The sequence below is a fragment of the Astatotilapia calliptera genome, chromosome 18 (genome assembly GCF_964374335.1).
Source record: "Astatotilapia calliptera chromosome 18, fAstCal68.1, whole genome shotgun sequence".
In the NCBI taxonomy this organism is placed as follows: domain Eukaryota; kingdom Metazoa; phylum Chordata; class Actinopteri; order Cichliformes; family Cichlidae; genus Astatotilapia; species Astatotilapia calliptera.
In genome coordinates this window covers 31,041,266-31,067,959 of record NC_137439.1, presented here as the reverse complement: position 1 = coordinate 31,067,959, position 26,694 = coordinate 31,041,266, and the positions used below count along the sequence as shown (strand labels likewise).

At 37.7% G+C, this 26,694-nt stretch overlaps 1 protein-coding gene across 3 annotated transcripts; it reads left to right on the top strand.

Moving 5' to 3' along the window:
- Window positions 1–21,392: 21,392 nt before the first annotated feature.
- Window positions 21,393–25,890, top strand: LOC113016754 (uncharacterized). 3 transcript variants are annotated; one of them, XM_080292771.1, is made up of 5 exons: window positions 21,403–21,782; window positions 23,654–23,769; window positions 24,074–24,232; window positions 24,556–24,651; window positions 25,062–25,890. In XM_080292771.1, the coding sequence occupies exons 2-5, from the start codon at window positions 23,659–23,661 to the stop codon at window positions 25,338–25,340; spliced, it is 645 nt and encodes a 214-aa protein (XP_080148897.1). In that variant the 5' UTR covers window positions 21,403–21,782; window positions 23,654–23,658; the 3' UTR covers window positions 25,341–25,890. The 3 variants fall into 3 exon arrangements, with proteins under 3 accessions (XP_080148898.1, XP_080148897.1, XP_080148899.1); XM_080292773.1 differs by having other exon boundaries at window positions 21,413–21,782; window positions 23,654–23,737; XM_080292772.1 differs by lacking the exon at window positions 24,556–24,651 and having other exon boundaries at window positions 21,393–21,782.
- The last annotated feature ends 804 nt before the right edge of the window (window positions 25,891–26,694 follow it).

Here is a 26,694-nt window from a genome sequence, read left to right as displayed (position 1 = left end):
ACTTTTGATAGAAGACTCGGATACACATGTTTATGGCTTTATATTATAGAACTCAAGGTCTCCGTGCTGGGAAAACAGGTTTTGCAGCTGTTTGAGCTAAGATTTCCAAGTTATTCACATAATGAAAACTTATACTTTGTTTCGGTCGAGTTCCCCATTCAAATGCATGTAACAGTGAGAAACGCACTGTCTTGGCGAAAGAAAGCTATTTTGTACAACTTCATATAAATAGCTGTAACTTTTGATAGAAGACTCGGATACACATGTTTATGGCTTTATCTTATAGAACTCAAGGTTCCCGTGCTGAGCAAACAGGTTTTGCAGCTGTTTGAGCTAAGATTTCCAAGTTATTCACAAAATGAAAACCTATACTTTGTTTCGGTCGAGTTCCCCATTCAAATGCATGTAACAGTGAGAAACGCACTGTCTTGGCGAAAGAAAGCGTTTTTGTACAACTTCATATAAATAGCTGTAACTTTTGATAGAAGACTCGGATACACATGTTTATGGCTTTATCTTATAGAACTCAAGGTCTCCGTGCTGGGAAAACAGGTTTTGCAGCTGTTTGAGCTAAGATTTCCAAGTTATTCACATAATGAAAACCTATACTTTGTTTCGGTCGAGTTCCCCATTCAAATGCATGTAACAGTGAGAAACGCACTGTCTTGGCGAAAGAAAGCGTTTTTGTACAACTTCATATAAATAGCTGTAACTTTTGATAGAAGACTCGGATACACATGTTTATGGCTTTATATTATAGAACTCAAGGTCTCCGTGCTGGGAAAACAGGTTTTGCAGCTGTTTGAGCTAAGATTTCCAAGTTATTCACATAATGAAAACTTATACTTTGTTTCGGTCGAGTTCCCCATTCAAATGCATGTAACAGTGAGAAACGCACTGTCTTGGCGAAAGAAAGCTATTTTGTACAACTTCATATAAATAGCTGTAACTTTTGATAGAAGACTCGGATACACATGTTTATGGCTTTATCTTATAGAACTCAAGGTTCCCGTGCTGAGCAAACAGGTTTTGCAGCTGTTTGAGCTAAGATTTCCAAGTTATTCACATAATGAAAACCTATACTTTGTTTCGGTCGAGTTCCCCATTCAAATGCATGTAACAGTGAGAAACGCACTGTCTTGGCGAAAGAAAGCGTTTTTGTACAACTTCATATAAATAGCTGTAACTTTTGATAGAAGACTCGGATACACATGTTTATGGCTTTATCTTATAGAACTCAAGGTCTCCGTGCTGGGAAAACAGGTTTTGCAGCTGTTTGAGCTAAGATTTCCAAGTTATTCACATAATGAAAACTTATACTTTGTTTCGGTCGAGTTCCCCATTCAAATGCATGTAACAGTGAGAAACGCACTGTCTTGGCGAAAGAAAGCTATTTTGTACAACTTCATATGAATAGCTGTAACTTTTGATAGAAGACTCGGATACACATGTTTATGGCTTTATCTTATAGAACTCAAGGTCTCCGTGCTGGGAAAACAGGTTTTGCAGCTGTTTGAGCTAAGATTTCCAAGTTATTCACATAATGAAAACCTATACTTTGTTTCGGTCGAGTTCCCCATTCAAATGCATGTAACAGTGAGAAACGCACTGTCTTGGCGAAAGAAAGCGTTTTTGTACAACTTCATATGAATAGCTGTAACTTTTGATAGAAGACTCAGACAAAGATGTTTATGGCTTTATCTTATAGAACTCAAGGTTCCCGTGCTGAGCAAACAGGTTTTGCAGCTGTTTGAGCTAAGATTTCCAAGTTATTCACATAATGAAAACCTATACTTTGTTTCGGTCGAGTTCCCCATTCAAATGCATGTAACAGTGAGAAACGCACTGTCTTGGCGAAAGAAAGCGTTTTTGTACAACTTCATATAAATAGCTGTAACTTTTGATAGAAGACTCGGATACACATGTTTATGGCTTTATATTATAGAACTCAAGGTCTCCGTGCTGGGAAAACAGGTTTTGCAGCTGTTTGAGCTAAGATTTCCAAGTTATTCACATAATGAAAACTTATACTTTGTTTCAGTCGAGTTCCCCATTCAAATGCATGTAACAGTGAGAAACGCACTGTCTTGGCGAAAGAAAGCTATTTTCTACAACTTCATATAAATAGCTGTAACTTTTGATAGAAGACTCGGATACACATGTTTATGGCTTTATCTTATAGAACTCAAGGTTCCCGTGCTGAGCAAACAGGTTTTGCAGCTGTTTGAGCTAAGATTTCCAAGTTATTCACATAATGGAAACCTATACTTTGTTTCGGTCGAGTTCCCCATTCAAATGCATGTAACAGTGAGAAACGCACTGTCTTGGCGAAAGAAAGCTATTTTGTACAACTTCATATGAATAGCTGTAACTTTTGATAGAAGACTCAGACAAACATGTTTATGGCTTTATCTTATAGAACTCAAGGTCTCCGTGCTGGGAAAACAGGTTTTGCAGCTGTTTGAGCTAAGATTTCCAAGTTATTCACATAATGAAAACCTATACTTTGTTTCGGTCGAGTTCCCCATTCAAATGCATGTAACAGTGAGAAACGCACTGTCTTGGTGAAAGAAAGCTATTTTGTACAACTTCATATAAATAGCTGTAACTTTTGATAGAAGCCTCGGATACACATGTTTATGGCTTTATATTATAGAACTCAAGGTCTCCGTGCTGGGAAAACAGGTTTTGCAGCTGTTTGAGCTAAGATTTCCAAGTTATTCACATAATGAAAACCTATACTTTGTTTCGGTCGAGTTCCCCATTCAAATGCATGTAACAGTGAGAAACGCACTGTCTTGGTGAAAGAAAGCTATTTTGTACAACTTCATATAAATAGCTGTAACTTTTGATAGAAGACTCGGATACACATGTTTATGGCTTTATCTTATAGAACTCAAGGTCTCCGTGCTGGGAAAAGAGGTTTTGCAGCTGTTTGAGCTAAGATTTCCAAGTTATTCACATAATGAAAACTTATACTTTGTTTCGGTCGAGTTCCCCATTCAAATGCATGTAACAGTGAGAAACGCACTGTCTTGGCGAAAGAAAGCTATTTTGTACAACTTCATATGAATAGCTGTAACTTTTGATAGAAGACTCAGACAAACATGTTTATGGCTTTATCTTATAGAACTCAAGGTCTCCGTGCTGGGAAAAGAGGTTTTGCAGCTGTTTGAGCTAAGATTTCCAAGTTATTCACATAATGAAAACCTATACTTTGTTTCGGTCGAGTTCCCCATTCAAATGCATGTAACAGTGAGAAACGCACTGTCTTGGCGAAAGAAAGCGTTTTTGTACAACTTCATATAAAATAGCTGTAACTTTTGATAGAAGACTCGGATACACATGTTTATGGCTTTATCTTATAGAACTCAAGGTCTCCGTGCTGGGAAAAGAGGTTTTGCAGCTGTTTGAGCTAAGATTTCCAAGTTATTCACATAATGAAAACTTATACTTTGTTTCGGTCGAGTTCCCCATTCAAATGCATGTAACAGTGAGAAACGCACTGTCTTGGCGAAAGAAAGCTATTTTGTACAACTTCATATGAATAGCTGTAACTTTTGATAGAAGACTCAGACAAACATGTTTATGGCTTTATCTTATAGAACTCAAGGTCTCCGTGCTGGGAAAACAGGTTTTGCAGCTGTTTGAGCTAAGATTTCCAAGTTATTCACATAATGAAAACTTATACTTTGTTTCGGTCGAGTTCCCCATTCAAATGCATGTAACAGTGAGAAACGCACTGTCTTGGCGAAAGAAAGCTATTTTGTACAACTTCATATGAATAGCTGTAACTTTTGATAGAAGACTCGGATACACATGTTTATGGCTTTATCTTATAGAACTCAAGGTCTCCGTGCTGGGAAAACAGGTTTTGCAGCTGTTTGAGCTAAGATTTCCAAGTTATTCACATAATGAAAACTTATACTTTGTTTCGGTCGAGTTCCCCATTCAAATGCATGTAACAGTGAGAAACGCACTGTCTTGGCGAAAGAAAGCTATTTTGTACAACTTCATATAAATAGCTGTAACTTTTGATAGAAGACTCGGATACACATGTTTATGGCTTTATCTTATAGAACTCAAGGTTCCCGTGCTGAGCAAACAGGTTTTGCAGCTGTTTGAGCTAAGATTTCCAAGTTATTCACATAATGAAAACCTATACTTTGTTTCGGTCGAGTTCCCCATTCAAATGCATGTAACAGTGAGAAACGCACTGTCTTGGCGAAAGAAAGCGTTTTTGTACAACTTCATATAAATAGCTGTAACTTTTGATAGAAGACTCGGATACACATGTTTATGGCTTTATATTATAGAACTCAAGGTCTCCGTGCTGGGAAAACAGGTTTTGCAGCTGTTTGAGCTAAGATTTCCAAGTTATTCACATAATGAAAACTTATACTTTGTTTCGGTCGAGTTCCCCATTCAAATGCATGTAACAGTGAGAAACGCACTGTCTTGGCGAAAGAAAGCTATTTTGTACAACTTCATATAAATAGCTGTAACTTTTGATAGAAGACTCGGATACACATGTTTATGGCTTTATCTTATAGAACTCAAGGTTCCCGTGCTGAGCAAACAGGTTTTGCAGCTGTTTGAGCTAAGATTTCCAAGTTATTCACATAATGAAAACCTATACTTTGTTTCGGTCGAGTTCCCCATTCAAATGCATGTAACAGTGAGAAACGCACTGTCTTGGCGAAAGAAAGCGTTTTTGTACAACTTCATATAAATAGCTGTAACTTTTGATAGAAGACTCGGATACACATGTTTGTGGCTTTATCTTATAGAACTCAAGGTCTCCGTGCTGGGAAAACAGGTTTTGCAGCTGTTTGAGCTAAGATTTCCAAGTTATTCACATAATGAAAACCGATACTTTGTTTCGGTCGAGTTCCCCATTCAAATGCATGTAACAGTGAGAAACGCACTGTCTTGGCGAAAGAAAGCGTTTTTGTACAACTTCATATAAAATAGCTGTAAATTTTGATAGAAGACTCGGATACACATGTTTATGGCTTTATCTTATAGAACTCAAGGTCTCCGTGCTGGGAAAAGAGGTTTTGCAGCTGTTTGAGCTAAGATTTCCAAGTTATTCACATAATGAAAACTTATACTTTGTTTCGGTCGAGTTCCCCATTCAAATGCATGTAACAGTGAGAAACGCACTGTCTTGGCGAAAGAAAGCTATTTTGTACAACTTCATATGAATAGCTGTAACTTTTGATAGAAGACTCAGACAAACATGTTTATGGCTTTATCTTATAGAACTCAAGGTCTCCGTGCTGGGAAAACAGGTTTTGCAGCTGTTTGAGCTAAGATTTCCAAGTTATTCACATAATGAAAACCTATACTTTGTTTCGGTCGAGTTCCCCATTCAAATGCATGTAACAGTGAGAAACGCACTGTCTTGGTGAAAGAAAGCTATTTTGTACAACTTCATATAAATAGCTGTAACTTTTGATAGAAGACTCGGATACACATGTTTATGGCTTTATATTATAGAACTCAAGGTCTCCGTGCTGGGAAAACAGGTTTTGCAGCTGTTTGAGCTAAGATTTCCAAGTTATTCACATAATGAAAACCTATACTTTGTTTCGGTCGAGTTCCCCATTCAAATGCATGTAACAGTGAGAAACGCACTGTCTTGGTGAAAGAAAGCTATTTTGTACAACTTCATATAAATAGCTGTAACTTTTGATAGAAGACTCGGATACACATGTTTATGGCTTTATATTATAGAACTCAAGGTCTCCGTGCTGGGAAAACAGGTTTTGCAGCTGTTTGAGCTAAGATTTCCAAGTTATTCACATAATGAAAACTTATACTTTGTTTCGGTCGAGTTCCCCATTCAAATGCATGTAACAGTGAGAAACGCACTGTCTTGGCGAAAGAAAGCGTTTTTGTACAACTTCACATAAATAGCTGTAACTTTTGATAGAAGACTCGGATACACATGTTTATGGCTTTATCTTATAGAACTCAAGGTCTCCGTGCTGGGAAAACAGGTTTTGCAGCTGTTTGAGCTAAGATTTCCAAGTTATTCACATAATGAAAACTTATACTTTGTTTCGGTCGAGTTCCCCATTCAAATGCATGTAACAGTGAGAAACGCACTGTCTTGGCGAAAGAAAGCGTTTTTGTACAACTTCATATAAATAGCTGTAACTTTTGATAGAAGACTCGGATACACATGTTTATGGCTTTATATTATAGAACTCAAGGTCTCCGTGCTGGGAAAACAGGTTTTGCAGCTGTTTGAGCTAAGATTTCCAAGTTATTCACATAATGAAAACTTATACTTTGTTTCGGTCGAGTTCCCCATTCAAATGCATGTAACAGTGAGAAACGCACTGTCTTGGCGAAAGAAAGCTATTTTGTACAACTTCATATAAATAGCTGTAACTTTTGATAGAAGACTCGGATACACATGTTTATGGCTTTATCTTATAGAACTCAAGGTTCCCGTGCTGAGCAAACAGGTTTTGCAGCTGTTTGAGCTAAGATTTCCAAGTTATTCACAAAATGAAAACCTATACTTTGTTTCGGTCGAGTTCCCCATTCAAATGCATGTAACAGTGAGAAACGCACTGTCTTGGCGAAAGAAAGCGTTTTTGTACAACTTCATATAAATAGCTGTAACTTTTGATAGAAGACTCGGATACACATGTTTATGGCTTTATCTTATAGAACTCAAGGTCTCCGTGCTGGGAAAACAGGTTTTGCAGCTGTTTGAGCTAAGATTTCCAAGTTATTCACATAATGAAAACCTATACTTTGTTTCGGTCGAGTTCCCCATTCAAATGCATGTAACAGTGAGAAACGCACTGTCTTGGCGAAAGAAAGCGTTTTTGTACAACTTCATATAAATAGCTGTAACTTTTGATAGAAGACTCGGATACACATGTTTATGGCTTTATATTATAGAACTCAAGGTCTCCGTGCTGGGAAAACAGGTTTTGCAGCTGTTTGAGCTAAGATTTCCAAGTTATTCACATAATGAAAACTTATACTTTGTTTCGGTCGAGTTCCCCATTCAAATGCATGTAACAGTGAGAAACGCACTGTCTTGGCGAAAGAAAGCTATTTTGTACAACTTCATATAAATAGCTGTAACTTTTGATAGAAGACTCGGATACACATGTTTATGGCTTTATCTTATAGAACTCAAGGTTCCCGTGCTGAGCAAACAGGTTTTGCAGCTGTTTGAGCTAAGATTTCCAAGTTATTCACATAATGAAAACCTATACTTTGTTTCGGTCGAGTTCCCCATTCAAATGCATGTAACAGTGAGAAACGCACTGTCTTGGCGAAAGAAAGCGTTTTTGTACAACTTCATATAAATAGCTGTAACTTTTGATAGAAGACTCGGATACACATGTTTATGGCTTTATCTTATAGAACTCAAGGTCTCCGTGCTGGGAAAACAGGTTTTGCAGCTGTTTGAGCTAAGATTTCCAAGTTATTCACATAATGAAAACCTATACTTTGTTTCGGTCGAGTTCCCCATTCAAATGCATGTAACAGTGAGAAACGCACTGTCTTGGCGAAAGAAAGCGTTTTTGTACAACTTCATATAAAATAGCTGTAACTTTTGATAGAAGACTCGGATACACATGTTTATGGCTTTATATTATAGAACTCAAGGTCTCCGTGCTGGGAAAAGAGGTTTTGCAGCTGTTTGAGCTAAGATTTCCAAGTTATTCACATAATGAAAACTTATACTTTGTTTCGGTCGAGTTCCCCATTCAAATGCATGTAACAGTGAGAAACGCACTGTCTTGGCGAAAGAAAGCTATTTTGTACAACTTCATATGAATAGCTGTAACTTTTGATAGAAGACTCAGACAAACATGTTTATGGCTTTATCTTATAGAACTCAAGGTCTCCGTGCTGGGAAAACAGGTTTTGCAGCTGTTTGAGCTAAGATTTCCAAGTTATTCACATAATGAAAACCTATACTTTGTTTCGGTCGAGTTCCCCATTCAAATGCATGTAACAGTGAGAAACGCACTGTCTTGGTGAAAGAAAGCTATTTTGTACAACTTCATATAAATAGCTGTAACTTTTGATAGAAGACTCGGATACACATGTTTATGGCTTTATCTTATAGAACTCAAGGTTCCCGTGCTGGGAAAACAGGTTTTGCAGCTGTTTGAGCTAAGATTTCCAAGTTATTCACATAATGAAAACGTATACTTTGTGTCGGTCGAGTTCCCCATTCAAATGCATGTAACAGTGAGAAACGCACTGCCTTGGCGAAAGAAAGCGTTTTTGTACAACTTCATAGAAATAGCTGTAACTTTTGATAGAAGACTCGGATACACATGTTTATGGCTTTATCTTACAGAACTCAAGGTTCCCGTGCTGGGAAAACAGGTTTTGCAGCTGTTTGAGCTAAGATTTCCAAGTTATTCACATAATGAAAACCTATACTTTGTTTCGGTCGAGTTCCCCATTCAAATGCATGTAACAGTGAGAAACGCACTGTCTTGGCGAAAGAAAGCGTTTTTGTACAACTTCATAGAAATAGCTGTAACTTTTGATAGAAGACTCGGATACACATGTTTATGGCTTTATCTTATAGAACTCAAGGTTCCCGTGCTGCGAAAACAGGTTTTGCAGCTGTTTGAGCTAAGATTTCCAAGTTATTCACATAATGAAAACCTATACTTTGTTTCGGTCGAGTTCCCCATTCAAATGCATGTAACAGTGAGAAACGCACTGCCTTGGCGAAAGAAAGCGTTTTTGTACAACTTCATAGAAATAGCTGTAACTTTTGATAGAAGACTCGGATACACATGTTTATGGCTTTATCTTATAGAACTCAAGGTTCCCGTGCTGGGAAAACAGGTTTTGCAGCTGTTTGAGCTAAGATTTCCAAGTTATTCACATAATGAAAACCTATACTTTGTTTCGGTCGAGTTCCCCATTCAAATGCATGTAACAGTGAGAAACGCACTGCCTTGGCGAAAGAAAGCGTTTTTGTACAACTTCATAGAAATAGCTGTAACTTTTGATAGAAGACTCGGATACACATGTTTATGGCTTTATCTTATAGAACTCAAGGTTCCCGTGCTGGGAAAACAGGTTTTGCAGCTGTTTGAGCTAAGATTTCCAAGTTATTCACATAATGAAAACCTATACTTTGTTTCGGTCGAGTTCCCCATTCAAATGCATGTAACAGTGAGAAACGCACTGCCTTGGCGAAAGAAAGCGTTTTTGTACAACTTCATAGAAATAGCTGTAACTTTTGATAGAAGACTCGGATACACATGTTTATGGCTTTATCTTATAGAACTCAAGGTTCCCGTGCTGGGAAAAGAGGTTTTGCAGCTGTTTGAGCTAAGATTTCCAAGTTATTCACATAATGAAAACCTATACTTTGTTTCGGTCGAGTTCCCCATTCAAATGCATGTAACAGTGAGAAACGCACTGTCTTGGCGAAAGAAAGCGTTTTTGTACAACTTCATAGAAATAGCTGTAACTTTTGATAGAAGACTCGGATACACATGTTTATCGCTTTATCTTATAGAACTCAAGGTTCCCGTGCTGGGAAAACAGGTTTTGCAGCTGTTTGAGCTAAGATTTCCAAGTTATTCACATAATGAAAACCTATACTTTGTTTCGGTCGAGTTCCCCATTCAAATGCATGTAACAGTGAGAAACGCACTGTCTTGGCGAAAGAAAGCGTTTTTGTACAACTTCATAGAAATAGCTGTAACTTTTGATAGAAGACTCGGATACACATGTTTATGGCTTTATCTTATAGAACTCAAGGTTCCCGTGCTGGGAAAACAGGTTTTGCAGCTGTTTGAGCTAAGATTTCCAAGTTATTCACATAATGAAAACCTATACTTTGTTTCGGTCGAGTTCCCCATTCAAATGCATGTAACAGTGAGAAACGCACTGCCTTGGCGAAAGAAAGCGTTTTTGTACAACTTCATAGAAATAGCTGTAACTTTTGATAGAAGACTCGGATACACATGTTTATGGCTTTATCTTATAGAACTCAAGGTTCCCGTGCTGGGAAAAGAGGTTTTGCAGCTGTTTGAGCTAAGATTTCCAAGTTATTCACATAATGAAAACCTATACTTTGTTTCGGTCGAGTTCCCCATTCAAATGCATGTAACAGTGAGAAACGCACTGCCTTGGCGAAAGAAAGCGTTTTTGTACAACTTCATAGAAATAGCTGTAACTTTTGATAGAAGACTCGGATACACATGTTTATGGCTTTATCTTATAGAACTCAAGGTTCCCGTGCTGGGAAAAGAGGTTTTGCAGCTGTTTGAGCTAAGATTTCCAAGTTATTCACATAATGAAAACTTATACTTTGTTTCGGTCGAGTTCCCCATTCAAATGCATGTAACAGTGAGAAACGCACTGTCTTGGCGAAAGAAAGCTATTTTGTACAACTTCATATAAATAGCTGTAACTTTTGATAGAAGACTCGGATACACATGTTTATGGCTTTATCTTATAGAACTCAAGGTTCCCGTGCTGAGCAAACAGGTTTTGCAGCTGTTTGAGCTAAGATTTCCAAGTTATTCACATAATGAAAACCTATACTTTGTTTCGGTCGAGTTCCCCATTCAAATGCATGTAACAGTGAGAAACGCACTGTCTTGGCGAAAGAAAGCGTTTTTGTACAACTTCATAGAAATAGCTGTAACTTTTGATAGAAGACTCGGATACACATGTTTATGGCTTTATCTTATAGAACTCAAGGTTCCCGTGCTGGGAAAAGAGGTTTTGCAGCTGTTTGAGCTAAGATTTCCAAGTTATTCACATAATGAAAACCTATACTTTGTTTCGGTCGAGTTCCCCATTCAAATGCATGTAACAGTGAGAAACGCACTGTCTTGGCGAAAGAAAGCGTTTTTGTACAACTTCATAGAAATAGCTGTAACTTTTGATAGAAGACTCGGATACACATGTTTATGGCTTTATCTTATAGAACTCAAGGTTCCCGTGCTGGGAAAAGAGGTTTTGCAGCTGTTTGAGCTAAGATTTCCAAGTTATTCACATAATGAAAACCTATACTTTGTTTCGGTCGAGTTCCCCATTCAAATGCATGTAACAGTGAGAAACGCACTGTCTTGGCGAAAGAAAGCGTTTTTGTACAACTTCATAGAAATAGCTGTAACTTTTGATAGAAGACTCGGATACACATGTTTATGGCTTTATCTTATAGAACTCAAGGTTCCCGTGCTGGGAAAACAGGTTTTGCAGCTGTTTGAGCTAAGATTTCCAAGTTATTCACATAATGAAAACCTATACTTTGTTTCGGTCGAGTTCCCCATTCAAATGCATGTAACAGTGAGAAACGCACTGTCTTGGCGAAAGAAAGCGTTTTTGTACAACTTCATAGAAATAGCTGTAACTTTTGATAGAAGACTCGGATACACATGTTTATGGCTTTATCTTATAGAACTCAAGGTTCCCGTGCTGGGAAAACAGGTTTTGCAGCTGTTTGAGCTAAGATTTCCAAGTTATTCACATAATGAAAACCTATACTTTGTTTCGGTCGAGTTCCCCATTCAAATGCATGTAACAGTGAGAAACGCACTGTCTTGGCGAAAGAAAGCGTTTTTGTACAACTTCATAGAAATAGCTGTAACTTTTGATAGAAGACTCGGACACACATGTTTATGGCTTTATCTTATAGAACTCAAGGTCTCCGTGCTGGGAAAAGAGGTTTTGCAGCTGTTTGAGCTAAGATTTCCAAGTTATTCACATAATGAAAACCTATACTTTGTTTCGGTCGAGTTCCCCATTCAAATGCATGTAACAGTGAGAAACGCACTGTCTTGGCGAAAGAAAGCGTTTTTGTACAACTTCATAGAAATAGCTGTAACTTTTGATAGAAGACTCGGATACACATGTTTATGGCTTTATCTTATAGAACTCAAGGTTCCCGTGCTGGGAAAAGAGGTTTTGCAGCTGTTTGAGCTAAGATTTCCAAGTTATTCACATAATGAAAACCTATACTTTGTTTCGGTCGAGTTCCCCATTCAAATGCATGTAACAGTGAGAAACGCACTGTCTTGGCGAAAGAAAGCGTTTTTGTACAACTTCATAGAAATAGCTGTAACTTTTGATAGAAGACTCGGATACACATGTTTATGGCTTTATCTTATAGAACTCAAGGTTCCCGTGCTGGGAAAAGAGGTTTTGCAGCTGTTTGAGCTAAGATTTCCAAGTTATTCACATAATGAAAACCTATACTTTGTTTCGGTCGAGTTCCCCATTCAAATGCATGTAACAGTGAGAAACGCACTGTCTTGGCGAAAGAAAGCGTTTTTGTACAACTTCATAGAAATAGCTGTAACTTTTGATAGAAGACTCGGATACACATGTTTATGGCTTTATCTTATAGAACTCAAGGTTCCCGTGCTGGGAAAACAGGTTTTGCAGCTGTTTGAGCTAAGATTTCCAAGTTATTCACATAATGAAAACCTATACTTTGTTTCGGTCGAGTTCCCCATTCAAATGCATGTAACAGTGAGAAACGCACTGTCTTGGCGAAAGAAAGCGTTTTTGTACAACTTCATAGAAATAGCTGTAACTTTTGATAGAAGACTCGGATACACATGTTTATGGCTTTATCTTATAGAACTCAAGGTTCCCGTGCTGGGAAAAGAGGTTTTGCAGCTGTTTGAGCTAAGATTTCCAAGTTATTCACATAATGAAAACCTATACTTTGTTTCGGTCGAGTTCCCCATTCAAATGCATGTAACAGTGAGAAACGCACTGTCTTGGCGAAAGAAAGCGTTTTTGTACAACTTCATAGAAATAGCTGTAACTTTTGATAGAAGACTCGGATACACATGTTTATGGCTTTATCTTATAGAACTCAAGGTTCCCGTGCTGGGAAAAGAGGTTTTGCAGCTGTTTGAGCTAAGATTTCCAAGTTATTCACATAATGAAAACCTATACTTTGTTTCGGTCGAGTTCCCCATTCAAATGCATGTAACAGTGAGAAACGCACTGTCTTGGCGAAAGAAAGCGTTTTTGTACAACTTCATAGAAATAGCTGTAACTTTTGATAGAAGACTCGGATACACATGTTTATGGCTTTATCTTATAGAACTCAAGGTTCCCGTGCTGGGAAAAGAGGTTTTGCAGCTGTTTGAGCTAAGATTTCCAAGTTATTCACATAATGAAAACCTATACTTTGTTTCGGTCGAGTTCCCCATTCAAATGCATCTAACAGTGAGAAACGCACTGTCTTGGCGAAAGAAAGCGTTTTTGTACAACTTCATAGAAATAGCTGTAACTTTTGATAGAAGACTCGGATACACATGTTTATGGCTTTATCTTATAGAACTCAAGGTTCCCGTGCTGGGAAAACAGGTTTTGCAGCTGTTTGAGCTAAGATTTCCAAGTTATTCACATAATGAAAACCTATACTTTGTTTCGGTCGAGTTCCCCATTCAAATGCATGTAACAGTGAGAAACGCACTGTCTTGGCGAAAGAAAGCGTTTTTGTACAACTTCATAGAAATAGCTGTAACTTTTGATAGAAGACTCGGATACACATGTTTATGGCTTTATCTTATAGAACTCAAGGTTCCCGTGCTGGGAAAAGAGGTTTTGCAGCTGTTTGAGCTAAGATTTCCAAGTTATTCACATAATGAAAACCTATACTTTGTTTCGGTCGAGTTCCCCATTCAAATGCATGTAACAGTGAAAAACGCACTGTCTTGGTGAAAGAAAGCGTTTTTGTACAACTTCATAGAAATAGCTGTAACTTTTGATAGAAGACTCGGATACACATGTTTATGGCTTTATCTTATAGAACTCAAGGTTCCCGTGCTGGGAAAAGAGGTTTTGCAGCTGTTTGAGCTAAGATTTCCAAGTTATTCACATAATGAAAACCTATACTTTGTTTCGGTCGAGTTCCCCATTCAAATGCATGTAACAGTGAGAAACGCACTGTCTTGGCGAAAGAAAGCGTTTTTGTACAACTTCATAGAAATAGCTGTAACTTTTGATAGAAGACTCGGATACACATGTTTATGGCTTTATCTTATAGAACTCAAGGTTCCCGTGCGGGGAAAAGAGGTTTTGCAGCTGTTTGAGCTAAGATTTCCAAGTTATTCACATAATGAAAACCCATAGTTTGTTTCGGTCGAGTTCCCCATTCAAATGCATGTAACAGTGAGAAACGCACTGTCTTGGCGAAAGAAAGCGTTTTTGTACAACTTCATAGAAATAGCTGTAACTTTTGATAGAAGACTCGGATACACATGTTTATGGCTTTATCTTATAGAACTCAAGGTTCCCGTGCTGGGAAAAGAGGTTTTGCAGCTGTTTGAGCTAAGATTTCCAAGTTATTCACATAATGAAAACCTATACTTTGTTTCGGTCGAGTTCCCCATTCAAATGCATGTAACAGTGAGAAACGCACTGTCTTGGCGAAAGAAAGCGTTTTTGTACAACTTCATAGAAATAGCTGTAACTTTTGATAGAAGACTCGGATACACATGTTTATGGCTTTATCTTATAGAACTCAAGGTTCCCGTGCTGGGAAAAGAGGTTTTGCAGCTGTTTGAGCTAAGATTTCCAAGTTATTCACATAATGAAAACCTATACTTTGTTTCGGTCGAGTTCCCCATTCAAATGCATGTAACAGTGAGAAACGCACTGTCTTGGCGAAAGAAAGCGTTTTTGTACAACTTCATAGAAATAGCTGTAACTTTTGATAGAAGACTCGGATACACATGTTTATGGCTTTATCTTATAGAACTCAAGGTTCCCGTGCTGGGAAAAGAGGTTTTGCAGCTGTTTGAGCTAAGATTTCCAAGTTATTCACATAATGAAAACCTATACTTTGTTTCGGTCGAGTTCCCCATTCAAATGCATGTAACAGTGAGAAACGCACTGTCTTGGCGAAAGAAAGCGTTTTTGTACAACTTCATAGAAATAGCTGTAACTTTTGATAGAAGACTCGGATACACATGTTTATGGCTTTATCTTATAGAACTCAAGGTTCCCGTGCTGGGAAAAGAGGTTTTGCAGCTGTTTGAGCTAAGATTTCCAAGTTATTCACATAATGAAAACCTATACTTTGTTTCGGTCGAGTTCCCCATTCAAATGCATGTAACAGTGAGAAACGCACTGTCTTGGCGAAAGAAAGCGTTTTTGTACAACTTCATAGAAATAGCTGTAACTTTTGATAGAAGACTCGGATACACATGTTTATGGCTTTATCTTATAGAACTCAAGGTTCCCGTGCTGGGAAAAGAGGTTTTGCAGCTGTTTGAGCTAAGATTTCCAAGTTATTCACATAATGAAAACCTATACTTTGTTTCGGTCGAGTTCCCCATTCAAATGCATGTAACAGTGAGAAACGCACTGTCTTGGCGAAAGAAAGCGTTTTTGTACAACTTCATAGAAATAGCTGTAACTTTTGATAGAAGACTCGGATACACATGTTTATGGCTTTATCTTATAGAACTCAAGGTTCCCGTGCTGGGAAAAGAGGTTTTGCAGCTGTTTGAGCTAAGATTTCCAAGTTATTCACATAATGAAAACCTATACTTTGTTTCGGTCGAGTTCCCCATTCAAATGCATGTAACAGTGAGAAACGCACTGTCTTGGCGAAAGAAAGCGTTTTTGTACAACTTCATAGAAATAGCTGTAACTTTTGATAGAAGACTCGGATACACATGTTTATGGCTTTATCTTATAGAACTCAAGGTTCCCGTGCTGGGAAAAGAGGTTTTGCAGCTGTTTGAGCTAAGATTTCCAAGTTATTCACATAATGAAAACCTATACTTTGTTTCGGTCGAGTTCCCCATTCAAATGCATGTAACAGTGAGAAACGCACTGCCTTGGCGAAAGAAAGCGTTTTTGTACAACTTCATAGAAATAGCTGTAACTTTTGATAGAAGACTCGGATACACATGTTTATGGCTTTATCTTATAGAACTCAAGGTTCCCGTGCGGGGAAAAGAGGTTTTGCAGCTGTTTGAGCTAAGATTTCCAAGTTATTCACATAATGAAAACCCATAGTTTGTTTCGGTCGAGTTCCCCATTCAAATGCATGTAACAGTGAGAAACGCACTGTCTTGGCGAAAGAAAGCGTTTTTGTACAACTTCATAGAAATAGCTGTAACTTTTGATAGAAGACTCGGATACACATGTTTATGGCTTTATCTTATAGAACTCAAGGTTCCCGTGCTGGGAAAAGAGGTTTTGCAGCTGTTTGAGCTAAGATTTCCAAGTTATTCACATAATGAAAACCTATACTTTGTTTCGGTCGAGTTCCCCATTCAAATGCATGTAACAGTGAGAAATGCACTGTCTTGGCGAAAGAAAGCGTTTTTGTACAACTTCATAGAAATAGCTGTAACTTTTGATAGAAGACTCGGATACACATGTTTATGGCTTTATCTTATAGAACTCAAGGTTCCCGTGCTGGGAAAAGAGGTTTTGCAGCTGTTTGAGCTAAGATTTCCAAGTTATTCACATAATGAAAACCTATACTTTGTTTCGGTCGAGTTCCCCATTCAAATGCATGTAACAGTGAGAAACGCACTGTCTTGGCGAAAGAAAGCGTTTTTGTACAACTTCATAGAAATAGCTGTAACTTTTGATAGAAGACTCGGATACACATGTTTATGGCTTTATCTTATAGAACTCAAGGTTCCCGTGCTGGGAAAAGAGGTTTTGCAGCTGTTTGAGCTAAGATTTCCAAGTTATTCACATAATGAAAACCTATACTTTGTTTCGGTCGAGTTCCCCATTCAAATGCATGTAACAGTGAAAAACGCACTGTCTTGGTGAAAGAAAGCGTTTTTGTACAACTTCATAGAAATAGCTGTAACTTTTGATAGAAGACTCGGATACACATGTTTATGGCTTTATCTTATAGAACTCAAGGTTCCCGTGCTGGGAAAAGAGGTTTTGCAGCTGTTTGAGCTAAGATTTCCAAGTTATTCACATAATGAAAACCTATACTTTGTTTCGGTCGAGTTCCCCATTCAAATGCATGTAACAGTGAGAAACGCACTGTCTTGGCGAAAGAAAGCGTTTTTGTACAACTTCATAGAAATAGCTGTAACTTTTGATAGAAGACTCGGATACACATGTTTATGGCTTTATCTTATAGAACTCAAGGTTCCCGTGCTGGGAAAAGAGGTTTTGCAGCTGTTTGAGCTAAGATTTCCAAGTTATTCACATAATGAAAACCTATACTTTGTTTCGGTCGAGTTCCCCATTCAAATGCATGTAACAGTGAGAAACGCACTGTCTTGGCGAAAGAAAGCGTTTTTGTACAACTTCATAGAAATAGCTGTAACTTTTGATAGAAGACTCGGATACACATGTTTATGGCTTTATCTTATAGAACTCAAGGTTCCCGTGCTGGGAAAAGAGGTTTTGCAGCTGTTTGAGCTAAGATTTCCAAGTTATTCACATAATGAAAACCTATACTTTGTTTCGGTCGAGTTCCCCATTCAAATGCATGTAACAGTGAGAAACGCACTGTCTTGGCGAAAGAAAGCGTTTTTGTACAACTTCATAGAAATAGCTGTAACTTTTGATAGAAGACTCGGATACACATGTTTATGGCTTTATCTTATAGAACTCAAGGTTCCCGTGCTGGGAAAAGAGGTTTTGCAGCTGTTTGAGCTAAGATTTCCAAGTTATTCACATAATGAAAACCTATACTTTGTTTCGGTCGAGTTCCCCATTCAAATGCATGTAACAGTGAGAAACGCACTGTCTTGGCGAAAGAAAGCGTTTTTGTACAACTTCATAGAAATAGCTGTAACTTTTGATAGAAGACTCGGATACACATGTTTATGGCTTTATCTTATAGAACTCAAGGTTCCCGTGCTGGGAAAAGAGGTTTTGCAGCTGTTTGAGCTAAGATTTCCAAGTTATTCACATAATGAAAACCTATACTTTGTTTCGGTCGAGTTCCCCATTCAAATGCATGTAACAGTGAGAAACGCACTGTCTTGGCGAAAGAAAGCGTTTTTGTACAACTTCATAGAAATAGCTGTAACTTTTGATAGAAGACTCGGATACACATGTTTATGGCTTTATCTTATAGAACTCAAGGTTCCCGTGCTGGGAAAAGAGGTTTTGCAGCTGTTTGAGCTAAGATTTCCAAGTTATTCACATAATGAAAACCTATACTTTGTTTCGGTCGAGTTCCCCATTCAAATGCATGTAACAGTGAGAAACGCACTGTCTTGGCGAAAGAAAGCGTTTTTGTACAACTTCATAGAAATAGCTGTAACTTTTGATAGAAGACTCGGATACACATGTTTATGGCTTTATCTTATAGAACTCAAGGTTCCCGTGCTGGGAAAAGAGGTTTTGCAGCTGTTTGAGCTAAGATTTCCAAGTTATTCACATAATGAAAACCTATACTTTGTTTCGGTCGAGTTCCCCATTCAAATGCATGTAACAGTGAGAAACGCACTGTCTTGGCGAAAGAAAGCGTTTTTGTACAACTTCATAGAAATAGCTGTAACTTTTGATAGAAGACTCGGATACACATGTTTATGGCTTTATCTTATAGAACTCAAGGTTCCCGTGCTGGGAAAAGAGGTTTTGCAGCTGTTTGAGCTAAGATTTCCAAGTTATTCACATAATGAAAACCTATACTTTGTTTCGGTCGAGTTCCCCATTCAAATGCATGTAACAGTGAGAAACGCACTGTCTTGGCGAAAGAAAGCGTTTTTGTACAACTTCATAGAAATAGCTGTAACTTTTGATAGAAGACTCGGATACACATGTTTATGGCTTTATCTTATAGAACTCAAGGTTCCCGTGCTGGGAAAAGAGGTTTTGCAGCTGTTTGAGCTAAGATTTCCAAGTTATTCACATAATGAAAACCTATACTTTGTTTCGGTCGAGTTCCCCATTCAAATGCATGTAACAGTGAGAAACGCACTGTCTTGGCGAAAGAAAGCGTTTTTGTACAACTTCATAGAAATAGCTGTAACTTTTGATAGAAGACTCGGATACACATGTTTATGGCTTTATCTTATAGAACTCAAGGTTCCCGTGCTGGGAAAAGAGGTTTTGCAGCTGTTTGAGCTAAGATTTCCAAGTTATTCACATAATGAAAACCTATACTTTGTTTCGGTCGAGTTCCCCATTCAAATGCATGTAACAGTGAGAAACGCACTGTCTTGGCGAAAGAAAGCGTTTTTGTACAACTTCATAGAAATAGCTGTAACTTTTGATAGAAGACTCGGATACACATGTTTATGGCTTTATCTTATAGAACTCAAGGTTCCCGTGCTGGGAAAAGAGGTTTTGCAGCTGTTTGAGCTAAGATTTCCAAGTTATTCACATAATGAAAACCTATACTTTGTTTCGGTCGAGTTCCCCATTCAAATGCATGTAACAGTGAGAAACGCACTGTCTTGGCGAAAGAAAGCGTTTTTGTACAACTTCATAGAAATAGCTGTAACTTTTGATAGAAGACTCGGATACACATGTTTATGGCTTTATCTTATAGAACTCAAGGTTCCCGTGCTGGGAAAAGAGGTTTTGCAGCTGTTTGAGCTAAGATTTCCAAGTTATTCACATAATGAAAACCTATACTTTGTTTCGGTCGAGTTCCCCATTCAAATGCATGTAACAGTGAGAAACGCACTGTCTTGGCGAAAGAAAGCGTTTTTGTACAACTTCATAGAAATAGCTGTAACTTTTGATAGAAGACTCGGATACACATGTTTATGGCTTTATCTTATAGAACTCAAGGTTCCCGTGCTGGGAAAAGAGGTTTTGCAGCTGTTTGAGCTAAGATTTCCAAGTTATTCACATAATGAAAACCTATACTTTGTTTCGGTCGAGTTCCCCATTCAAATGCATGTAACAGTGAGAAACGCACTGTCTTGGCGAAAGAAAGCGTTTTTGTACAACTTCATAGAAATAGCTGTAACTTTTGATAGAAGACTCGGATACACATGTTTATGGCTTTATCTTATAGAACTCAAGGTTCCCGTGCTGGGAAAAGAGGTTTTGCAGCTGTTTGAGCTAAGATTTCCAAGTTATTCACATAATGAAAACCTATACTTTGTTTCGGTCGAGTTCCCCATTCAAATGCATGTAACAGTGAGAAACGCACTGTCTTGGCGAAAGAAAGCGTTTTTGTACAACTTCATAGAAATAGCTGTAACTTTTGATAGAAGACTCGGATACACATGTTTATGGCTTTATCTTATAGAACTCAAGGTTCCCGTGCTGGGAAAAGAGGTTTTGCAGCTGTTTGAGCTAAGATTTCCAAGTTATTCACATAATGAAAACCTATACTTTGTTTCGGTCGAGTTCCCCATTCAAATGCATGTAACAGTGAGAAACGCACTGTCTTGGCGAAAGAAAGCGTTTTTGTACAACTTCATAGAAATAGCTGTAACTTTTGATAGAAGACTCGGATACACATGTTTATGGCTTTATCTTATAGAACTCAAGGTTCCCGTGCTGGGAAAAGAGGTTTTGCAGCTGTTTGAGCTAAGATTTCCAAGTTATTCACATAATGAAAACCTATACTTTGTTTCGGTCGAGTTCCCCATTCAAATGCATGTAACAGTGAGAAACGCACTGTCTTGGCGAAAGAAAGCGTTTTTGTACAACTTCATAGAAATAGCTGTAACTTTTGATAGAAGACTCGGATACACATGTTTATGGCTTTATCTTATAGAACTCAAGGTTCCCGTGCTGGGAAAAGAGGTTTTGCAGCTGTTTGAGCTAAGATTTCCAAGTTATTCACATAATGAAAACCTATACTTTGTTTCGGTCGAGTTCCCCATTCAAATGCATGTAACAGTGAGAAACGCACTGTCTTGGCGAAAGAAAGCGTTTTTGTACAACTTCATAGAAATAGCTGTAACTTTTGATAGAAGACTCGGATACACATGTTTATGGCTTTATCTTATAGAACTCAAGGTTCCCGTGCTGGGAAAAGAGGTTTTGCAGCTGTTTGAGCTAAGATTTCCAAGTTATTCACATAATGAAAACCTATACTTTGTTTCGGTCGAGTTCCCCATTCAAATGCATGTAACAGTGAGAAACGCACTGTCTTGGCGAAAGAAAGCGTTTTTGTACAACTTCATAGAAATAGCTGTAACTTTTGATAGAAGACTCGGATACACATGTTTATGGCTTTATCTTATAGAACTCAAGGTTCCCGTGCTGGGAAAAGAGGTTTTGCAGCTGTTTGAGCTAAGATTTCCAAGTTATTCACATAATGAAAACCTATACTTTGTTTCGGTCGAGTTCCCCATTCAAATGCATGTAACAGTGAGAAACGCACTGTCTTGGCGAAAGAAAGCGTTTTTGTACAACTTCATACACTGTAAAAACGATAACTAGCAATTGTTGATTTCACTAAAGTTTTTAAATTAAACTGACTTAGAAATAAAACTTTCCTTTACAACCTAAAAAAGCTTGTCTACCCAACAAATTTCTTTCATTGTTGTCCTAACTAAGATTTTCTAGACAGCATAACAAAGATTATCAACTTTTGAGCAGAGTTTCTGAGTCAAGTTGGGAACCAGTGGGAAACCCCGTAGATGACTGGCACATGTGGTCTGAACAAGTTTGAACTAAACCAAACGGACTTTCAACTGAGCCTGAGCAGACCTGAGCTGTGTGATAGTGGTTTACCATGTGTTCTAGACTAAAAACCTCCTAAGAAAATTTGAACCATCGTGGCTAGATTTGGATGTAAAATGCAATTTTTCGACCATTGAGGATTTTCACTTCTGCAGTTTTGGACAGGTGCTGGAGCTGCCGACCATTTACCCTAGCAGGTAAGCTAACTACATGTGTTATTAAGATTTTCTACAAGCGCCTAGGCTGCATCCTCCTGAGGACCCGGGAGGATGGAACTAGTAAAACACTGAAAAAGGCCAACTATAGCATTTTTAAGTTATCTAAGTGACTTAATTGACCCCCCCCCCCCCCCCCTCTTGGCTAGCTATCGAGCTGGTGGGTAACAGACGTCTCCGAAAGCGTCGGAGCACTTTTGCAAGTATATGTTGTCTTAATAAACTGAACAGATATTAGCAATTTACACAGCTACATTAACGCCTGAAAATATCTTAAAAGTTTATTTTGTGACCCAGAAAGAGTAATATTAAAACTAATTCCACAGATAGAATTTGCACATGCGCAATAAGGATCGGGGAGTCCGAGCCGTAACTTTTTTCTCTCGTTTTTTTTCTACATTATATTGAAATGTTTCAATATTGCAAACATTTTAAGAGATGCTTATTATAAGGAGGACGTATTTCTCGGACGCATTTAGAGGAGTCCACTATGAATTTGGGCAGCCTTCGTCGCGCCGCTGTGTCGTAATCGGGCTACAAGCAGCCTCTGAAGGTTTTAGCTCAGAGAAAGACTTCAGTAGATTCATTGCTGGACATCTCTATAATGACTTTACTGTGAAATGGGAAAATGTTGTATTTTGTTTCTTTCGAAGGCAAAAAAAAGAAGATGTTTACTTTATAATAAACTTATTAGTTATCTTAGCTAAATTTTATTTTCACAAATGCAAATACAGTAACAAAAAACCTAATTTTAAACATTACTATAATGATGTTTTATGTTACATAAAATTGATTAGTGGATCACTTAACAAAAAGGCTATGAAAACTATTACCATTTGTAGTAATTACAAATTATTTGAATGTATGTAATTCTTTGTATTACACCCCCTGGCATATGTTAATTTTGTTCTGATTGTATACATGTTCTGTATACTGTTTCTTAATAAAGTTTAATATTTAAAAAAAAAAAAAAAGGTTTTAGCTCAGAGTAGTGGCCAGCGCAAAAAGTAATGTTTAATGTTAAACACTCTGAAATTCAGACAGACATCACTAAATGACGGTATCTCACACTGGCTTTTTACAGCACTTCTGCCATGGTAAAACTTATTAGCTTATTACCCGTTTTGTAACCAGTTTCAATGTTATCTTTGCATGAAAACGTTATGTTAACCTTGACAACAAACTGGGCCAAGCACGCGTTGTCATGGAGACTCTTTCATGGGTCGGTGTAGGATATGTGCGCCAATTATATGACAGTGATATAAGTAATTTGCATATTGTCTAATATTGTTTTTTCACTTTTTCAATAGTCACCGTTTATCCGGTGCAGCACTGTTACTTTAAAGTAATATTTAAAGCTGACTTGACAGTTTGTCAGCTGGTGTAAGATTGCCTAATGTACTGTAAGTTAATGTCACACGCAAATTAAAGTTGTACTTCATGCTCTGTATTATAAGATTGCTACATTTTCAGAGCTTTTTACATAATGGGGAAGGAGACAATATTAAAGGAATGATTGTGTGTTGTTGATGTATACTGTGTTACAGTTAATATTAATTTTTCTATAGTTATTGCATTTTTTTTATCATAGTAACAAAAAAATGTTTGAATTCGAGCTTGCATTTATGTTACATGTCATGTATGTTATCAATCATATACTTGATATAGTAGACAAGTGGTCATATGTAAGTTAATATGATTCCTTACATATTTTTTTCATGATGTCTCTGGTTTTGGCTTGTTGATGTATTCAGCTCCTGCATCTATGGATTCCTTCTGTGTGTTAGATATGGATGTTTTATCCCATTGCAAAAGTGCTTTTGGCAAAATTGACTATGTCTCTTGTGTTTCAGAGTTCATGCAGTGCCGATTTTGCAAATTCACAAGCTCCAGTCAAGAGACTCTTGTGAAACATTTCCGCCTTCATCACGGACAAGGTGCACATTGGCCATGCATTCACACAGACTTTGTATGTGTATTTAAAACACCTGGAGCATTACGATCACACCTCTCAAGGTCACACTCAATAGTAAAAATCCACAAAAATTCCACATTTCAGTGTGAACATAATATATATTTGCATATTGATACTGTTTTTTGTGGAGGGTGTTTCTATTCCTGTGCAAAATGTGTATTCATGAGAGATTTTTGAAGTAGGTTTTGCGGTTGATAACACAGTCAGGCATATAACATGGTGCAGACTGTACAAGGCAGCTACCCAGAAATTTTCTGTGCTGAATAAATGGCAATATTTTGGTTATTGTCTTGTTTAGATATCTGAAGAATTTCATCGGATCACAAGCAAAGACCTCCTGGGGACGTTCAATGCATCCCTGGACAAATTTGTGCCTGGCCTGCTGAAACTATACCGGTCTAAGAAGGGAGCTCTTGGTGAGGAGATGGAAGACATCTTGGATAAACTTGATGAACAGGTAAGTGCTCCTTTACCTGACATTTTTAGAAGAGAGTATACCTTTGTCATAACAGAAAAAAATGTTGGCTTCAGCCAAAACACATGAATGGAAATGAATGTCATCAGTCATTACTTTGTTTTTATTTGGCGGTATTTTATTTAATTTGTAAAAAGAAAGTAAAATTGTTAAAATGGTGTTTTGTTTTTTTAAGTTTTACATGTTGCTGGGCCTGATCTGTATTTTATTTTCATTACTATAAGAGTTCTGATTTTGCATTGTGTGTAGGTACACCACGTTACTATACTAATTTAAATGTCTGTTTTCCACTGAATACTCTTTAGACATCTGACATTGTGTCCCACCAAAAGACAGCAGCACTGAGAGGCCTGCCCATTTTCCTCGGAGAGGATGCAACACAGGTTTTCCTGAAGTGCTTAGTAAGTACAAAAAAGTAATGCAAGAAAAACTAGTTGCTATGAGATGTTTTTAAAAGATGATTTAATCCAAAATGGAAATGTACACTTCCTCAGTGCAGTCCAGATAATTTTATGGTGAGGATTGCAGTTGTCATAACTCTCGCTGCTTTTTTTTCTGCTGAGGAGCACCTGGGCATTGTTAGCGGGTGTTCAACAGCAGAAAATATTTTTGTACAAAACTCATCACAAGGTTGGTTGGTGAAAGATATTGTGCCGTTAATTAAAGGAAAATAATCTTTTTCTTTTTAAAACCTCCATGAGTCAAATGAGCATCATGGTATAGAGGTTAAAGTTAAGATCTTTAGAAATGTATTTTGTCTTTAATTTTTCTTAGCTTTCAATAATTCATATTTTACTTTTCTTCTCTTCAGGACACTGACATTTTGGAACCAGTGTTGAACGGTGCATCAGTTGCCATCCTCACCATCCTGCAAGATGACGATGCCGATACGTCTGTGCGAGAACATGCTGTTGTGTTGGAAGGGGACATCGTGCTACATAACATTCCAGACCTCTCTACTGCCTTGGCATACCTCTTTGGCCTTCTGTATGCCCTCAACATTGATTATCCAAAGCAGATGAGTTTACCTTTGAAGCAATTCAGGGCATCTTTTTTGAACTCGGTGGCTCTCGATGCTCACAGCGCATAAGGTCTCTAAAAACAAAGCTTTTGCTGTGACTGTTAACGGGGAAGCCAGACATGAGTTTAACTTGTTCTTAAACATGTTCAAGTGCATTGTAGAGTCATGTAAAAAAACAAAACAAAACCCAGTAGTTCAACCCATTTCCCTCTATATAATCGTTCATTTTACCTGATAGTTCACTGTTCATTGATGGTAACATTTCTAATAACTTTTGACTTCTGTAGTTCATCATAGTGAGCCCATGTAAAATGTCAATGTCTGGGTACAAAGGCAATTGTTTGTTGCACTACCCTATTTAGTGTGCAATAGTTAAGTTAAGCTTTTACAGGACAGTCAGGGTGTGAACGTGAATGACTAAGCTGCTGGACACTTTTCTTTTTTTCTGGACTCTGGAATTTTAATGTCTCTGCTGGGGTGCTCAAAGCACCCTAAAGAAACTGGCAACACGTTTTTTTCTGTTTGTTTGCTTTTTTACAGAAATTCACCCCACTGCCCATGACCTTCTGAAATATACTGAAAGCACTGTTGAAAAAAATAAATACGTTTTTACATAACATTCAGTTGTGCTTTGTTTTATTCTATATCTGTTTGAGTGTTTTTTCAAGTACGATAACAGCATACATTTTTCTTTATTAATATTGGTAAATTTTCAACTCACTGGAGTAAGAATTGTATGATTATTCAACAAGAATATCTGTGTTTGGTGAATTTAGGAATACATGGCCTTGGAGGGAATGATTGTATGTTAATTCAACAGGAATATCTTTGTTTGGTGAAGGCAGAAATACATGGCATTGAAACCAGAATTTCTTTGTTAGACTTACAGGATTATCCTAATTAGGTGAACAAGTAGATCCAAGTTGGCAGAACATGAAAATATTAGTTAAGTCAACTACAGTTGGCAGAAGTTGAGAAAACTCAAAAATCTCTTGCATCATGTTGCCTTGAAATTTTAAGTTTTCTCAACTTTTTCTTTTTTACAGTGTAGAAATAGCTGTAACTTTTGATAGAAGACTCGGATACACATGTTTATGGCTTTATCTTATAGAACTCAAGGTTCCCGTGCTGGGAAAAGAGGTTTTGCAGCTGTTTGAGCTAAGATTTCCAAGTTATTCACATAATGAAAACCTATACTTTGTTTCGGTCGAGTTCCCCATTCAAATGCATGTAACAGTGAGAAACGCACTGTCTTGGCGAAAGAAAGCGTTTTTGTACAACTTCATAGAAATAGCTGTAACTTTTGATAGAAGACTCGGATACACATGTTTATGGCTTTATCTTATAGAACTCAAGGTTCCCGTGCTGGGAAAAGAGGTTTTGCAGCTGTTTGAGCTAAGATTTCCAAGTTATTCACATAATG

Bases quoted from the DNA above. Each gene is read 5' to 3' on its own strand.
- LOC113016754 (XM_080292771.1), top strand. From the start codon at position 23,659: ATGCAGTGCCGATTTTGCAAATTCACAAGCTCCAGTCAAGAGACTCTT. The intron at 23,770-24,073 runs GTATGTGTATTT...TGTCTTGTTTAG, and splicing joins CATGCATTCACACAGACTTT to ATATCTGAAGAATTTCATCG. The intron at 24,233-24,555 runs GTAAGTGCTCCT...AATACTCTTTAG, and splicing joins TGGATAAACTTGATGAACAG to ACATCTGACATTGTGTCCCA.